The sequence below is a fragment of the Ruditapes philippinarum genome, unplaced genomic scaffold, assembly GCF_026571515.1.
Source record: "Ruditapes philippinarum isolate M1 unplaced genomic scaffold, ASM2657151v2 ctg1530_1_1_1_1, whole genome shotgun sequence".
NCBI lineage: Eukaryota > Metazoa > Mollusca > Bivalvia > Venerida > Veneridae > Ruditapes > Ruditapes philippinarum.
The window spans coordinates 27,620-47,422 of record NW_026860708.1 but is presented as its reverse complement, the minus strand read 5'-3'; the positions used below and the strand labels follow the sequence as shown (position 1 = coordinate 47,422).

General features: G+C 31.2%; 1 protein-coding gene across 1 annotated transcript; it reads right to left on the bottom strand.

Moving 5' to 3' along the window:
* Positions 1-17,113: 17,113 nt before the first annotated feature.
* Positions 17,114-18,721, bottom strand: LOC132713127 (uncharacterized protein K02A2.6-like). Its single transcript, XM_060695598.1, has one exon. The coding sequence runs from the start codon at positions 18,719-18,721 to the stop codon at positions 17,114-17,116; it is 1,608 nt and encodes a 535-aa protein (XP_060551581.1).
* Positions 18,722-19,803: the final 1,082 nt, after the last annotated feature.

The following is a 19,803-nucleotide window of genomic DNA, read 5'->3' as shown; positions in this document are numbered from 1 at the left end:
TGTAGAAGATGAACATAATTATTATTCTAAACACAGCGTGCTTAATTGACAGGGATCTTTTCAAGATCTTCAGACACTCATAGTAATATTAAATGCATGCGATGTGATAAAGACCCTAGCTTCAACTTGACATATCACATTTATCGTTTTCGTTTCACTTGATATGCGATTCATTTGAAACTTTAATAATAAATGTGCAGGTTTTTTTTTCTAGAAAGAAGTCTTTGTTTTAGTGTTAAGCTAGTTTTATTTGTAACAATATTAAATACGCGTTATGGAACCTTTTATGACGTCGTTTGGGGATAAGGCGGACACCGCCATTAAAAATTAGAAACCAGAGATTTATATTAATGAAGATATACGAAGATAAAAAAAACCTTACTTTTGCTACCTGCGCTGATTGAAATTGCCAAAAATGGTGCATTTGGAAGAAAGAAACACATAATGGCTGGTCAAAAGAGTAAGCCGTTCAACAAAGTGAGCTTTACGTATGCTTCAATTGAATAACTATCATGGCCCCAATTTTCGTTTTGACTCTTAGTAATGAAACAAGTTTTATCGTACGACGGCAAATCGTAATGTTTTATAATCAACCCATAGTGTATAAAGCAATAGCCATGTGTTGTTTCAAAAATAATGATAATTCGAAAAGGGCGACATTATGGTTTTCAATTTGCTTGGACGTCTTTGCCTTTCAATACACTTCTTAAACAGTCTTTACATTTTATTTAATTTGCTAATTACAAGCTCGTCATGCTTAAACAAAGAAAAACAACAATATAGACAAACGTAAGTGAACCAATGTAATAATTCAGCCTTTGAAATGTTTTTAAAAAAATTGATATATATTTTTTCGAAGTCAAGCAATTCGTGCAGTCTTGAGTACAGGGTCATAAAATCATATGTCACGTTAAAGCACTACATACTGTATACGATAAATGAAATAATATTTTCAGATTGATTTCAGCTTAACATCTTATTTGTTTGTAGTTTTATCAAACATATAGGATATCAAAAACTTCCAACAAATAAACCCCTTGGTGATGTATGATGTTACGACCCAGCGCCGCTGATAGCTACAATGTTGATGGTTCAAAGATCGGTTTAAAACAACAATAAAAATAACAAAAGAACAGCAAGGGGTACATTAAGCGCAAGCTTTACATATGATACCAATTAAGTTTTATTACATCAACATACCAAGTACTTTTTGCATAATCTAATCATAAATAATCAACATTTAAAAGATACGCTTTAATAACAATGTCATATAATTGTTCCATTTTGTGATGTTAACAATTCAATAAAGTTCGCATATTTGATCTAATTCAAAATACTTATTCATCAGTTACCTACAGGGGACATTCCTATAATAAATGAAATTCATCTTCTTATTAAGAGCGAATATGACATTTCCTTTCCTTTCAATATATGGAATTGCTGCGGGTTTGTGATCCATCAGCTTCTACATTTGTTCTATGTTAAGACAGTATGAAATATAATTAAGATTTCCTTAACTGTACAATATTTACCGTTGACAGATATGGTTGCAAGCCAAAGTCACAAAATGATACATAACCTCCTGTTTTTGATGAGTCTCTAAATTTTATTTACCGGTTTTTATAAATGCATCTGTTTTTCTTTGTATACTGCCATTAGCGAAAGAAAGAGTATCAAAACGACGCGAGGCTATCTAATTTGTACGAGGGGCTACAGGTTGAGTATTGATCAGATTGTCAAGTGTTTTGATGTTATTTCTTTTTTATATCATAGGCAAAAATAAAAACATTTTCCCTGTTGTCACAATATGAAACACCAGTAAAAATGTAACCAAAAACCGAGCATCTGAATATGACTTTTCCATCACTATCCCTTTCCCTGCCAATAAGTACCCCCCCCCACAAAAAAAAGATAAAAAAATTAAATAAATAAAAAATAAGCCAATCAACGAGCATAATTTAAACATACAATGAGTGCGGTATTAATGTCTTGTATCATAGTTTGGAGACCTTTCTGCTGAAAATGTGTCAGGGTTAAATCGTATACATATACATGCACAGTGCGTTAACTGGAGTGCGGGTATTAGTTACCCGCACTCCACTGCATGCCCATTGGTTGGCTCATTTTTGCTGGGGTTTACATATTGTGACGGCAGAGAAAGGGAAAGCGACAGACATGTCATATTCAGATGTTCGTTCATTGGTTCATTTTTGCCGGGGTTTCATATTGTGACAACAGGGAACGTGCTTTTATGTTTGACTATGATACAAAAGAGAAAGAACACCAAAACACTCGGCAATCTGATTAATACTCGGGGGCTACGCCCCCTCGTACAAATCAGATAACCTCGTGTTTCGGTGCTCTTTCTATTACTAAACATATATTATTTATCATTTCCGTATCACTGAGTTTTCAAAGCTGTCCGTGAAAGACCACTTCAGGCTGCTTTGTATTAAAATGCAAATATGCAAATAAATATTGCTGTAATTCAGTTCATTAATCGACAACGGAACTAGCCAAAATGAAAATTCGGCACTTGTAAAACATTAAAAATGCATTAAAAACCTTAATGGCACATCTTAGAAAATGTCATAGGAGAAAGAAACACAATGCTCGTCATTATTCTGATTATGTAAGGTAATCGAATCACAGCCTGATTGCTTCAATTAGTTTTGTATTAATTAGTGAAACACGGTCTATGTCAGATTTATAACTTAGCTGACAATACATATCCTTAGATCTTTCTATAAATGAATCATATGGTATTTTATGACCATATTAATCTATAGCTACACATTTTATATAAAAAAAAACCTACATAGGCGAATCACTCTAATTCGTGATACTATTACTTTTCATTTGTGTAACAAAGTTGTGTGTGTGTTTGTTTACTAAATATGTAGTTATTAAGTCGGCGTACTTGAATACATTTATCATTTCTATCCATTTACCAACCTTGATCTTTTCATATTTTATATTTCACGAATAAACCATTGGTGGTTCATTTTAGTCGCTTTTAATATGAAAAGCTTTGCTTTCCTAAACTTTTAATAGCATTCTTCCCTCATAAATATGCTAAAGTGATACATGCTACAAAACTGATCAACATTTTTTTAAAAAGAAATTTTATCATTTAAAGTTAGAATTCAATAAATAAAAACTGTTTAGCACCACACATTTAACATATCTCAGAGTTAAAAGGTAATATATAATAATACAGTGCTAAAATATAAAATACCCGATTTCACGCTCGGTTTATTATGGATTCATTATGGCCGATTACATGTTTATACACACAGTAAGCTACAAAATACAAAATCTCTTGACATATGTACTGTATAGAATCAAAACAAATTTTCAAATTACAAATTGCTGAATTGTCGTTTACGTGTCAGACATGCAGCACACAAAATGCATCATCTCCAACACCATGACAACAAGGTTAAGAAACTTGTTAGACAGATCGAAAGAAAACGTCAGTATGCTTTCCTAGTTGTGTTTACTCTACCAGAACGATGCATGGTACGAAAACATATTTATGGCATATATAGACAATTTATTTCATAGCCTCACATCAACAGCTCCCAATTTGAAAATGAATGTTATATTTTAGTGACAGTTAAGCAACAATTTAAATAAAAGTTATACTATGATTACAGATAAGTCATTTTGTTTCCCTGCAGAACGCTTATTTAAGTATTGTACGGCCTTTTATAGCTCGATAGGAGCGCAATATACCCTTTTTTTGAAAGGCGATGATATATTATGTTGCTGTTATCACCTTTATACTCGTTCCACAAAAATATACTTTAGCAATGCTGTCGTGATATCAATATATAATTTGAACTATAAAAAGAAACATTATTTGTTATAAAAAGGAAACACGATGTTTGTTTGTTCCGTCATCTATTATAATGAATACATTTTGTTTATATATTGCTTTAAACGCAATATATTTGCGTATTTATCACTAATTGCGCGATGAACTATACCAACAATTTACAGTAGCCTTTCCTTAATGATTATGGTATGATCATAAGCCATGGAAAATACCATAAATATAATCCATTACTGAGCTTTCTCTGACTTATGGGACATCTTATAAACTTTCAACAGAGTGCAACCATTAAGAGTTTCTCGTAAACAAGTCGTTGAATTGTTATATGATCCCTGTAATATTACGTACTTTTATGAAGTCATACTGTACTAATAATGGTCTGCTGTAACGATGAAATTTTCTTGTAAAAATGTTGAAATATATCAAGAACATTTTGGCACAAAATCGGATGCACACGGTTTTACAATGGCCACGGTACATGAAATGCCAATTTTATACAATCTTGCCTAAATGAACTTGGCTTGTTCGTTCTAATATCGTAAGTCTTTCTTATGAAAGGACTGATTTGTTTATTAATCAACACAGATTTCCATATTCTTATGACACGTTTAGCTAAAATCTGAGACAATTCCATATATACTGTACACAACGTTCATGGGTATCAATCTTAGCCCTATGTGAAATACTATACTCTGATATTCCTTTTGATAAGAGTTTTCAACGGATAATGTTTTCAGATCCCTAAACATACATTTATTTTTGAGTGGAAGGACACCTTCCTGCGAGCCAATAAAAGGCTGTTGATTTTCTTAGGTACATGTACCAAGCGGCGACGGTTATTGCTGGAGAAGGGAGGGACTCTGAGGTCTTCTTCTCCTAAAATTTAATCTGGAAAATTACACAATGAATAAAGAGTGTATGCTATGATTTTAATCATTGCATTTAATGTAACTTAATTTATTGTTTAACGAACGATGACACAGTAGTTCAAGAAGAGTACACACTTATTATTCTGTGCACAGCTTCATTCCTCATTGGCAGAAGGTTCTCTTTATTAAAATATGGAGCACATTCTTAATGTCAAAGAACTTAAGCTTAAGTTTGGCATATTCTGTTTATTATTTAATATGTGTCATTGCATGTGAGGTATTTAAACCAGTTACTTATTTGTAAGTGAACAAATGTAACAACAATAATCTGTAAAACATCGATTACTATTAACCAACGAAAATGGTGAAACAGACGAATCTCTTTCAAACCACAAATGATATTTTTTTTTTTAATCGTTTCATTAAATTGGTTTACGAGAGTCTTTGAGAGATAGTTAAAATTGGTTTTAGGAATCATTCAACTTTTCATTTATTATGCTCATATTCCTATCATTAAACTGTAAAATAAAGTGTCGTTTTAAGAAGTTTTTATGTAACATGTCTTGCAGGAAGACTTCCTCCTCCGTAATTGTGGCTTATTTTGTTTCCTTCAATGCGTTACGACATTTTACTCCTACTACATATGTGATGTGAATTAGCTGTCTACTTGTATTGATAAACTTTTATATAAATTGTAGAAATAATGACCCCTTTCAATATTTTTAAAATAGAAATATACAACATAAAGTTTCAATTGATTTAAATTGCGGGAATGTTTTTCAGACATGCTTTATACTACATAATACATCATCGTAGCGAAAACAAAGCAGAGGACACGAGAAACATGTCAGACTGATTGAACGGCAATGTCAAATATAAACGTATTATATATTCTTAAAACAGTGTTTACTTTTAAGAATCGTTATTTATTCCAATGCTTTTAAGCATGTATAAGTGACATTTGATAAAACTCTTAGACAGACATATAATATAATATAAACCAATTGAAATGATTGCAAGTAAAACATATTACAAATATGTTTTCAGACTGTTTCCACAACTTGATATGAAACACAATATGAGGTTATTGAATTAAACTTTGTAGTATTTTACCAAATTCATTTAGATATAAAAAAAATAGGTTTCACTATTTTATCCTGTTAAAAAAACTAAATATTATATTTGAAAGAAGAGTATGAGACTGCTAAAACATAATAAAGAAATAAGCAAATAAATGTATCCATTTATTATAGAATAAAACATATACTAACTTATAAAATCATTATTAAAATTTCCGATGTCTTTTTTATATGAAGATAAAATACCTTTAAAATAATTATAGCAAGGAAATGAGAGAATAATTTAAAAAATTACACTATTCCTATAATGCAAAAATCCTGTATTAAATATATTTAATGTCACAATGCATTTTGTTTATACTTTGATAGAGGTAAGTTAAATTCAAAGAAAAACATTCCCTGCTGAAAATTCCTCTTCCTTGACTATAATGTTGCAGTCTTAAACAGTAATGATTCACTTATCATTATAAGCAAAGCTCTGTCTACTTTTGATCTAATTCTTTTAACTTAAACTCCAAAGACAATTCCGACCTTATTATGCACAATTTTCACGAGTGTGTACACCAGGCTTTTTGACATTTTCTATCAAATTAGTACCTTGTCACTGCACAAGTTTGCATGTTTTGCTAGTATAAATAGTAAAGCTTAAATGTAAAGCACCTTTTGTTTTCGGGGCTCATGTAAATCATCTTTATTACCTTAATCTTCATTTTAGAAAATCTTGTTTCTTATTCTATGAAATACAAATATCTTAAATAATTTTAATAAAAGAATCAGGCAGAAATTTATAAATTACACTTTAACTATAAAAATTACCTATACACTTTTCCTTTAATGATACAATGCATTTTGGGAGAAAATGTCAGTTTATGCTTTATTAGAGGTAAATTTAATTCAAGAAGAAACATTCCCTAAAATTTCCTCTTCTTTTACAATAAATAGTGAAGCAGTGTTAAATAGCAATGATTCACTTATCATTTAAAGCAAAGCTCTGACTTATTGTAACCTAAATATACTAATTTTAACTTCAGAGACAATCCGACTTTATAAAGCACACTTTCACGAAGGTGTTGCCAGGCTTTTTACCTTGTCATTGCACAAGTCTGCATGTATTTATAGCATAACTCAATTGTAATGCACATGTTGTTGTCTGCAAAATTTAATTGGGACTGATTTAAACTTCTTTTTTTGCCTTGTATGTATGTTCCAATCTATCTATGTCATAATAATTCGAATCAAGACACTGTGAAGTGATAAAATTGTTAAATTGAATGTAGTTTAAAAGCGAACAGTGTTCAGATACAGTTTTCTTAAAACAAATATAAATCATTTTCTCTTAAGAAAACGAATTCTGAAACAATTACAAGTATAATCAATTACAGTTGATGCTCTGATAAAATGTTATAGGTCTGAAGACAGAACCGTTTTGTTTAAAAGATAAGAATACACAAAAAAATTCTACTTTTTTATATTCCGATATGATTTTAATGTTTGAGATCATTTCTTACATGTACTTTACGTTTTCATACTGTAGAGATATCTGTATTTGTAACATTTATCAAATGAGGACAACAGTGAATGTAATTTGTACACATTTAAATGGCTACAAAAGTTCCATTTAGGTTCGCAATCAGTCTTTATTTGGAATTGAACGCTATTTTTGGACAGTCCAAAAGTCAAAATCGGAAATGTTGCAGTCTCGGTTTGATTGAGCCTGTTCATGGAAGGCACTGTCAAGTGCAAACTACCGTCCACGCCCCGTAGCACCGGCTTAGGCAGAATTCAACATTTAAACATGAAATGGCAAACTTTTGAATTTAGAAACATCGGCAGATAATTTCATACGTTCAATGTAAGACATATTGTGCTAAAATTTGATATTTGAAACAAAGCTGATAAATACTATACAGTCTCGTATGAAATGTAAAATAAACATCATTTGAATACACACAGGAAGATATGTTTAATTCCTACGCAATACATATAATCATAGTCTAATTACATGTACATAGTGCAGAATAGACCAAATTAATTAATTGAGAAATTATAGGGAATCCAGATTCCCAAACATAGTTTATACAATCATTTAATCAAATTAGACAAATTCAGGAAGAATTTTCTATATTTCAATAAATATCTGTAATAATGAGAAAAGAACATCTTTAAATGTTACTAAGTGAAACTATTACATGTAATTTATATCTTTCAAATATACATGATTATCTGTAACATACGCACGAAACTTATAGATATATATTACATTTTTCAACTTGTCTAATGCATTGCCACCAATAACAAGTACTCCTTGTTGTGGAGATAATATAAAAACATACTGTGTTTACAACAATGAAAACAATTCTTTATTCTTACGTTTCTATTTTTTTAAACTCGTTTGGCAAATTATATTTTAGTCTAGTCCCTTATGTACATGCGTAACCACAACGCTTTGATGTATCAAGATCCGTTTGCCACATGCACATTTATTGAAGAAATTATGATGAACGATGCTGCTGTTATAAACTTTTCATATGTTTTTCATTTTTGGAAATGGTTGATAAATGCCATCGTGAAACTGATATTGCAATTGAGATTATTATGATAGCTATCTATTTACGGTATCCATTAGCACTAACTTATTAGGGGTACCATTTGAAAATGAGTGCCTTTCTATATTGTCATTTGTAATAGCTGCTGTTTTTTCAAATGCTCTGAATGTTAAGTATTGTATCTTTTTTTATAAATTTTATAAATTTGATTCATAATAATATCATACATCATAATCAGCATAAATTGGCTGATTGTATCACATGGTCTTATAATTATTCCAATTCATTTCCAATTAAGACACTTATCATACTAGAACAAAACAAAAATACAATATCTATTCACGATGTAATTTTTTGTTTGTTTCATATCCACAAAATATTTTGTTCGAAATTTTGGTATTCCACTGTACTGTTCTAAATCGATTGTCTTTGCATAAAACTCGCATTTGTTATAACCTATGATTCGGGCCAGATTTTACTTTCTTTATGTACACCAAAAATGGTTGTTAAACTAACGTTTTGTTATGTACAGATAACGCTTTATTAATTAAATTTAAGTATTACATGGACTTGCTTACTTAATATTTTACACGGAACTCTGATTTCATTTGATCAGAATTTTTAAAATTTTGTTCCAACTATACGATTCACAATACAATGTACACAAATGGATCTAAATCAGGTTTTGCTCGAAGTATACTGCTAGTAAGTCATCTACACAACTCGCCGATATTTCGGAAGTATATCATGTGTATGTGTCTTTATTGTCTCGCTCTTGATTCCCGTTCCCTGATGATGCCGCACGTAATATTACTCAGCATTGATTTAATAATCAAATTAATGTATTAATTTGAAAGAATTTGAAAGACAAAAAAACTTCTCCGGCATTATGCCAGTTATGATTCCAGACTATATTTAAATTCTTTCTGACCATTGGTATCAATTTAAGCTTCAATTTGAGATTTCTATTTTATCATTGTGTGTTATTTGAATTTGTATAATAAGTAAAAGCTTAAAAATGCGAATGAAAAGGAAAATATTTGCATTTTGTTTTTTTGCAAAAAGACCTTAACTCTCTCATGTTTATAGGTTAATTTCGGTTCAATCTAATCAACCAAAAGCGCTGTAATACATGTGTTAGAAGGTAAGTTGTTATAAATCATACTGGTTGTTTCAATAACAAATGTGACAGTAACAATAATTTCAATACACATGTTTATTCGATTCGTGATGATGATTAAGTCTCTTGGTCGCTGACCCTCTTTGCTCCTAACATGGTTGCGAGAATTCATGTACATTTCTTCATTTCTTTTATATAAGGAAGGTAACAGGCGTGTCAATAAAATCAAGTGGTTCATTTTTTGTTTACTCTCGGTAGTGACTTGCAATAGGTCGGAAAGCATTTGACGTCTTCTTTTCAACCAGGTCTATATGTAATGTCATCAAAAGTATTCAGACTGTAGGCTCCTTGCCGGTGACCCTGTGTTGGGGGATGCGTTCATTGAATGCCGCCTTTCCTTGTTGATTTGTTTTTCTCACATTTGCTATGAATCAATATATTGTTATTTATTATGCTAACCATATTTTTCAAATATCTCTAAAAGTTATCTAGCAAAGTTTCTTATTTAGACGGGTATGATAAAATAAGTGAAACATTTGGCAAGAACGAGTCCTTAGCAAATTTAATTTTGGCTTATTACGTTTTCTTTAATATGAGACCACATCCCCATTTCATAGCTGTCTACATATACTTATTAAGTCGAACGTAAAATGTAGAAATAATGACGTCTTTAAACGTTCACAGATATCACAAATAAAATAAAATAAACATATATTTTAAACTGATTGAATGTCCGTAAAGATTCAGACATGCATTTTACTATAAAATGCATCATTTTACATCAAAATAGCAACAAACACGAGAAAACTGTCAGACTGATCGAACGAAAATGTCAAATATGAACGCATGGTAAGTACTCCAGACTATCTAATGTTTTTAAGGATCATTATGTATACCAGTAGTTTAAACATATGAGAGATAAAAATAATTTTGAATAATTTAAAGACATAGGAATAATGTCAAATATGTCAAACTGTTTCCGAAAATATAAATTCATAAATACCATACGAGGTCCTTTTGAATATGATTAAAGACCAAAAAGTTATTGCTTTATTGATGTAAAATGACTGTTGTAAACTTTATACCTATGTTTTATTAGATCACATAATTATTTCTTGCACGTTACCTTTCCTTTTCATTCACTGCATATTTTTGATACTTCAAAGTTACTTCTATTTTTCTTTTACAACTGTATGAACATGTTTTTTTCCAAAGCCATGACTCAATTCCGTCTTTTGTAATGCGTTTAATTCTTATATAGTCATGTCATGAAATTTCTACTTCATTTACGACATTGTAACACCCTTAAACAGAATTGACTTACTTGTTATTCTAGGCAGATTTCTAACTCCTTTTGACCCGATTATCCCAAAGTCCCGAGACAATGATCCACGATTTTTACGAGGATCAAAATAAACTATCATTCGACATGTTCTGGCAATCAATTTCGTCATTGCACAATTGTGCATGTTTTGATAGTCTTTAGAACAGACACTTCTTGGATTCCAAATGTGGCAATCAAATTTCAAGTATTTTGTATGATTATTTCAGTCTTTTCAGAGGAAAAAATCAAATATTTTCATACACAAGATTTCTAATTATTAAGGATTTATTGTAGTTCTTAAGTGTTTTTTGAAAGTATTTAATTTTTTAATACATGTATTATTGGATACAGAAATAAATGCCCAGGGGAATCAATATCGACTTGCACATGTACACATTCTTACATTTCAATTTATTCAGTTATTATCTTAGCTTCAATGTGGTTCCCATATTTCATATGACATTTACTATGTTTTATTTACGTGTCAGTGCGCTTTAAAATCTTTCGAAAACACTACAGAGCTCTCCTTTGTAATAAACTTTTTTTTATCTTGGGGAAACCCAAGTTTGAATGTTATGTTGCACAATTTGCAAATTGAGTCGAATAAAGTAAAGGAATATCCTATTTTATTTATAACGCAATTGAGGTTTTTATAACATATTTCAAATGATATTTAATGCAAATTAATTTTTGCCATTTTTTGGACATTCGTTCTATTTCATTTTCAAGTCATCGTCGTTTCAGCCTTGTGTAAGAGTTACAAATCAAAAGTCGCCCCATACAGTCACTTTATCATTATCAAACTCACAAAGAAGACTCTTGAATGAAAAATTCTTCATGTGTCTTGTAAAATATTTTAAACAAACCCATAAAAGTTCTTAAAACGTAAATTTCATCATCTTTTTACCCAGTCTCGCGGACAAAACCAGTAAATTCTTTATAAATACAAGGTAAAATTGGCGTGACCCGTGTAATACTCCAATTTAATTAAAAAGTATTTATATTTGATTAAATCATATGATAACATCAATTGGTAGAATTGCACATTCTCATAAAGGATGATACAGGGAAACCTTTTTTGACTTCTCTATTTAAGGATATACTTGTCATTAGGGGTTACTATGTTTTTCATTAAAATTCAAACTATCACAATAAATAGTGATTAATTTGTTGATATAGCTGGTGATCGAACTTTATTTCTGATTATTTCTCTTCTTAACAAATACATTAATCTATCTGTCAACAGAAAACTAATTCAAAAACAATTATAAGAATAATCAATTACAATTGATGCTCTGCTAAAAGGAAATCAGTAAGTTGATGGATCTCTTTTGTTGAAGAGATAAGCAAACAAATACAACCTGTAAACTCTTCATGTGATACTCTGATTTAACTGTTAAACATAGTTAAGATTCACTTAAAGAACTTGAAATAATTGTTGCGTTCAGAAAGTACTATTTAGCAAAGTGAATTGTATTATAGTATCGCGTCCTTTGTACTAAATATTAATACAAAGACAAGTAAGGGAGAGCGTCATTCACGGAGAAAATAAAAAAGTATGTATAGCTAACAAAATTAAGTATTACTTACAATTTAATTTCTAATGAGTTCAAAACTTAGTGTTGCTTTAAAAAATTTAATACGTTTCAATAAAAAAAAAACAATCAGACTTTAGGTGCATAATTCTTTTAACGATATTTTAACACTCTAATAGAGAAATTGACCCACTTTTTATACTAAGCATAGAACAGACTCCTATTGACTCGATTATCTTAAATTCCTGAGACAATTCCTACTATATGATGCACGACTTTCATGGGGATAAGCATAAGCTTTAACTTGCCATTTTTTGTCAATTATTTCCATATCATGTGAATGTTATTCTTGTATTAAGATTTTGGCTTGTTATTAAAACACTTCCTGCTTGGAAGTATGGCAATCTAATTTGAAGTATTTTATTAGATTATTTCACTCAGTTACGCAAACAAAAAATGATTTGACCATTCATGATTTAAAAAAAATGATTTCTCTCAATTTTCTACAATCTCTACATGAAAGTCATAAGGTGGTAGGGTACTCTGTTTCTGTAATGTCTAATATTTGTTAAAGGTAGTTTTATTTATTATTTTAACAGATTGTATTAAGTTTCTCGGTATAACAGTTATTTGTTACATTAATCCTGATTGTCTTTGCAGGCTTTAATTGTGGAGTTATTTTGAGAGCATATGATTGGGTGTTAATGTATTTGGACTTTGCTTTGCGTATAAATTGAATATTCGTTCCCATTCTTTTATACTTTTTTGTAAATCACACAAATTTATAAGTTAATACAGATTGAATTTAAGTACTATTTGTAGGAAAATAAAACTGTTGTCATAAGTAATAGTTATATTATATGTTACTCGTTAGTTACGAGGATATAACACTGGCTGGGGCGATATGGTTGGATGTTTTTCCTAAAATATATGACGAGTCCAACAAGATCTTTTTAGAAACATCCCGAGATGTCGCCAGTGTTATAACTCTGTAACTAACGAATTTTATACATTTTAACTGTTTCATCGCAATTTCATTTTTTTTGTAACATAAAAAAATATTTCAGTGTTTTTCCTTCTCTTGTGTCTTTCCCTTTGTTTTATATGTAACTCTAGAAAGTACCAATGCCAACTGATTAATCTATGTGTGATTTTTTCGCCCAATTCCATCTTCTGTAGAAACTACACTGATATATTACAGGTGCAACCCCTTAAAGAAACTCCCAAAACAACTCAACTGTTATATATAAAAAATTTCCCTATATTAATCAATGAACACAAACAGCAATGTTATATATCAGTAAAGGTGTTTTCAAGGTGTGCTATTGTTTTGCTAATTTTAATGATAATGTCAAATAACCTATCACCCTCTTTTCTTACAACATTAGTTCCAAGCCATGTCGGAAGTGCCACAGCCTACAACCTAAGAAATGCAGACAACCTAAAAAACTTTCAATGTAATAATTGCCTATTCTCGTATTCATTTGTTCCTCAAACTGTTACTGATTGGAACCTTTTATCTCTTGATGAGCGAAATTCACCAACTCTTAACAAATATTTAAATCCAAACTCAACAAGGATATAAGGAAGGTTCTAGTCCATTTTTACTATGGAGACAGAAAATAACAAATCCACCACACACGCCTAAGAAATCACTGCTGTTCATTAAACGAGCACCTCATACGAGATTCTCATAAAGCGGCCCACACATTCCAATAACGAAGCAACCTAAAGCTCTCTGTCTGTCTCTCTGTCTGTCTCTCTCTCTGTCTTTCTCTGTCTCTCTGTCGGTCTCTCTGTCTCTATCTCTCTCTCTTTCTCTTCCCCCTCTTTGACTAATTCTATACCGATTTTTTGTTCCTTTTCTTTTTTTCATGAAATGATTTACTATTTGCTATATTTTTTAATGTAGATAAATGTCTTAATGTTTATCTTAATTTCTTTAGCTTCATTCCGATAATTTTTGTACTTTGATAAATATTGAACACTCAGAATTACAAGCATAAAATATTTTGTTTATATATGAATGTTATCATTAATAACTATTGTTTCTTTATATATTTGACTGAAATAAAATATTGTTTAAACCAATAAGTCATAATACTATCAATTTTTTCAACAAAGAACCACCGTATTCATTATCAGTTTTCAATAAAAAAAAATTATGATACTAACATAACACTTTGTCTAGAAAATGAGCGCACTCATTATAAATTCTAAACACAGCCTTGTAAATTGACAGGGATTTTTTCAAGATCTTCAGACACTCAAAGTAATATTGAACGCATGCGATGTGATAAAGACCCTGGCTTCAACTTGACATTTCATATTTATCATTTTCGTTTCACTTGATATGCAATTTATTTAAATCATTAATAACAAATGTGCAGAGTGTTTTTATTTTTGTTATAGTATTAAGCTAATATAATTTGAAACAATAATAAAATACGAATTATATTATAGAATCAAGTTGCCGACCTTTAATGACATCATTGGGGATAAGGAGGACATTGAATTAGTAACCAAAGATTTATATAAATGAAGGAAAATGAAGATCAAAGTCTTTACTCTTGTTACATGCGCAGATTTAAATTGCCAAAAATCGTGCATTTTGGAATAAAAAAAACTTGAAGGCTAGTCAAAGGAAAAGCCGTCTAACAAAATGTCCTTTATGTAAGTTTCAATGGTATTGCTATCATGGCCACAGTTTTCGTTTTGACTCTTAATAATGACAAAAAGTATAATCACACGCAGGCAAATCATACTATACTGTCGTGCAGAAATGACTGTAAAAGCCATTTGGCGTTTCAAAAGTAATGATATTCCGTAGTTTCTCGACAAACGAGCAAAGTGTACATTCTTAAATACCGAGGCATCAAATCATACGTCACTTTAATGCACTGCGTACTTTGTACAAAGTACAACAAAAGAAGTGATATTTTCAATTTACCATTTCGTTTCATTTATTTTCAGCTGACCAAACCTTTTTTTGACATTACGCTTAATGTTCAGCATGCAACATTCTTAGTAAAGTAAAACTTTATTTTTATTATATCATATTTGGATGAATTTTATGCTCAGAACATTATCAAAGATGAACAGATTATAACTTAATCCTCAATTGACATATATTATTTATCATTTCCGTATTTCAAAGCTGTCCCTGAAAGACCACTTCAGACTGGTTTGTATTATAATGCAAATATGCAAATAAATATTGTTGTAAGTCAATGGGCGTAATTCAGTTCATTACTCGACAACGGAAATAGCCAAAAGGAAAATTCGGTATTTGTAAAACATTAGAAATGTATTAAATAACCTTAATGGCACATCTTAGAAAATTTCAGTGGAGAAAAAAAACTCAATGATTCTCATTATTTTAATTAAGCAAGGTAATCAAATCGTAGCCTGATTGCTTCAATTAGTTTGTATTAATTAGTGAAACACGGTCCATGTCAGATTTATAACTTAGCTGACAAAACATTTCCTAAGATGTGTCTATGAATGAATCATATGGTATTTTATGACCTTTTTAATTTATAGCAGTTCTCATGTAGTCTCAAATCAATTAAATTCTTAATTTGTCAGCCCTAAATAAGCACCTTTGATGATTTATTTGTATAATGTAAAATTGAAACGGGCAGACCTATCAGTGATATTTCTGAACAAAGAGCACGGTTATGTCAAAGAGGTAAAGGAGGTATAGTGTTTTAATTTCGTCTTGACTGCGAACATTTCAGCCAAATTTAGAGTTATTTTATTCTGATATATTTAGAAATCTTTAACAGGAATACTATAAAATATTTTTTACAGTTCAAACTATTCAAAGGAACAAAAATAGATACCTACATAGTTGAATCACTCTAAACTAGTGATATTATAAGTTTTTACTTGTGTAACAAAATTGTTTGTTTGTTTATTTATGTAGTTATTGAGTTCAGCATGTTTGTATACATTTTTCATTGCTATTCAATTACAAATCTCGATCTTTTCTTTTTTTATATCTACGAATAAACCGTTCATGATTCATTTCTAATATGAAACGCTTTGTTCCCTTAATTTAAGATTTATAATACCCTCATAAATATGCAATAGTGATACATGTATTTTTTTCTAAACTAAAGATAATCTAATTTCATCATTAAAAGTTAAAAAGAATTCAATAAATAAATAAAAAATGTCTCTAACGTGTCAGACATGCAGAAAAGAAAATGCATCATCTCCAATATCATGACAACAAATTCGAGAAACTTGTCAGACTGATCGAACGGATGTGTCAGAATAAATGTTGATATTTTTATAATTCTGCCTCAGGGATATAAAATAAGTAGAGAAATTTCAATGAATGGCTTTTTATTTCTGTAAACACGTTTTTTCTATATATCATACAAGGTACAAAACCAAACAGTTCCGAATACTATAATTAATACCAGAATACGACTATATCGTTGTCATCTATAATCTTAGGTGTAACACTACTAAATATTCATTTACTACATTCTTCCCCTCTTTAAAGAAAGAAGTATGAGTTCATATACACGTACAAGTCACACTTTTTATATTGTTTACATATTAATACTGTTTTGTCTTGACTAGAACTGTCCAAAATAAAACTAGATTTTAATCTATTACAAAGATCTTGTAAACAGTGTTATATACGTGAGACTGTCTGAAAAATTAAACTTGTTGTTTTAGAGACATGTAAAATTTACAATATGACCATAAAAATACTGAATTTAAACAGAACCAGAGTTCTGTAGTGCATCACCGGCATTATTATAGCCTTAAACACAGTGTATGCACTAATATTTGGTTAAAACATAATCTTTCAGTCTTTGTGGTGTTTTAACGATACGTTTCGGTCTTTCCTTCACTGGACTTGACTCAGTTGTTCCAGAAGTTGGCACAGGTGAAGGCGGTGGGTTTGAAGGTAATTGATTAGGTATTGGTTCAAGTGGTTGAGATGGTTGAGACGAGACCTCCACCGAAGGTTCATGGTTTGGGACACAACCTTCAGAATGTGTAGAATTCTGATTGGGAGCCTGCAACTCACTTGAGGGCTCACTAGATGACCACTCTGTATATCGCGCAATTAGATGGTCAACATGACAGAATCTTAGACGGTTGTTGCAACGTACCAAATAGGAAACGGCTCCAAGTACCTTATGAATGACACCTGGTTTCCACTCCCATTTGTTCCCATTAATTGTGGTCTTTACGGCCACTCGATCACCCTTTTCGAATATTCTCAATTTTGAAGATTTATCATGATTGACTGTCATTTTCGTTTGACTGTCTTTTACTTTACTGTCTTTAGAAGGTTTTACTAAACTCAATCTTGTACGTAACTGTCTATTCATGAACAACTCACACGGAGCAATCCCAGTGGTAGTATGTGGGGTTATCCTGTATTTTAATAAAAAGTCTGCAAGAAGATGTGTAAGACTTAAAGTGTTGATTCTTGTACTATTATCCTTAATTCTTGCTTTCAAAGCATTTTTAACAATCTGGACAGCCCTTTCTGCCTGTCCATTTGAAGATGGGTGATAAGGGGGAGTAAGTGTGTGTTTAATACCCGTCGTTTTCATAAAATCCTTGAAAGTAACTGATGTAAACTGTGGACCATTGTCTGAAACCAGTTCCTCGGGTAATCCTGTGTAACTAAAAATACATCTTAGTTTGTCAATTGTTTTTTCACTTGTTGTGCTTTTCATTGGAAGTACTTCAAGCCACTTGCTGTAACTGTCAATTAATATCAAAAATGACTGGTTCTTAAAATCTGCAAAGTCAATATGAATACGTTCCATAGGGCGTGAAGCGCGAACCCATGGATGTAATGGTGCTTCTGCCGGGATTTTTCTCAACGACTGACAAGTTTCACAGGTGGCCGCAATGTGTTCAATTTCTGCGTCCAAGTTAGGCCACCATACATAAACGCGAGCAAGAGATTTCATACGGTTTACTCCAATGTGTTGATCATGCAGTTCTGTGAGAATAGTGTTCTGCAAAGTCTCTGGAATTACCACTCGTAAGCCCCAAAGTAACAATCCATGATCAAAACTAAGCTCAAATCGTTTGCTGAAAAATGGTCGTAGCCTTGAATCATTGTTATGTTTAGGCCACCCACTTAACACGAAATCAATGACTTTACTCAGAAGTGGAGATTTTCTTGTTGCATTTGCAATGACACTAGCTTCAACTGGAAGATCCTCAATGAAGGAAACTAAATCCTCTGAATCTTCAACCTCCTCACTTATTATAGGCAATCGTGATAACCCATCACAGTTGCTATGCGCCGCAGACTTGCGATACTTAATGTCATACTGGTACCCTGATAGAAGAATGGCCCATCTTTGTAAACGGGAGGCTGCTAAGGTAGGGACTCCTCTTGTAGGACTAACGCAATGCATCCTCCAAAAATGTTCCAAAATCACAGTAAGTAGACAAACGTTTAAGTTCAACCACATACTCGGATACATTTTCTCCCTCTTTTTGATTGCGTTTATTAAATTTGAAACGTTCAGAAATGGTTAGAGGCCTAGGGTTATAATGATTTTTCAAGAGTTCCACAAGCTGAGCATATGTTTTATCCTTGGGGAGTGCAGGTGCAACTAGGTTCTTAAGAATACCATATGCCGACGATCCTATAACTGACAGAAAAACAGGAACTGTTTTTTCATTCGGCACTTCATTAGCTTCGAAGAATTGAGACAACCGTTTTTCGTAGTTTAGAAAGCTTTCCTTGCCCTCCTGAAATTCACTTATCTTCCCAAACAAAGGCATGTTGATAACAAATGTTTATACTCGTCGCCACTTTTATAATTCTGCCTCAGGGATATAAAATAAGTAGAGAAATTTCAATGAATGGCTTTTTATTTCTGTAAACACGTTTTTTCTATATATCATACAAGGTACAAAACCAAACAGTTCCGAATACTATAATTAATACCAGAATACGACTATGTCGTTGTCATCTATAATCTTAGGTGTAACACTACTAAATATTCATTTACTACAGATATGTTTTTCCAATTGTGTTTAATCTGTCAGAACGACGTATGGTACGAAGATATACATTGCACATATAGACAATATATCTCATAGCTTCATATCAGCAATTTGAAAATGAATGTCGTATTTAAGTGATTGTTAAACAACAGTTTAATATATACCACATTTGTATCCCTGCAGAACTCTTGTTTCAGCATAACAAAGCCTTTATATCTCGATAGGAGCCCATATGCCCTTTTATTGAAACAGCGATGATATATCATGTCACTGTTATCACCATTACACTCTTTCCGCAAACATATACTTTAACAATGCTGTCGTTTTTTCAATATATAATTTAGCTTATAAATAGAAAGAAGATTTAAATAGGAAACGAGTTGTTTATTTTGTCATCTGACATAACGATGACATAGTAGAACATACCATATTAATTAAATATATTTATACATTTTGGTTAACAGACTGCTGCAAGTAAAAATGT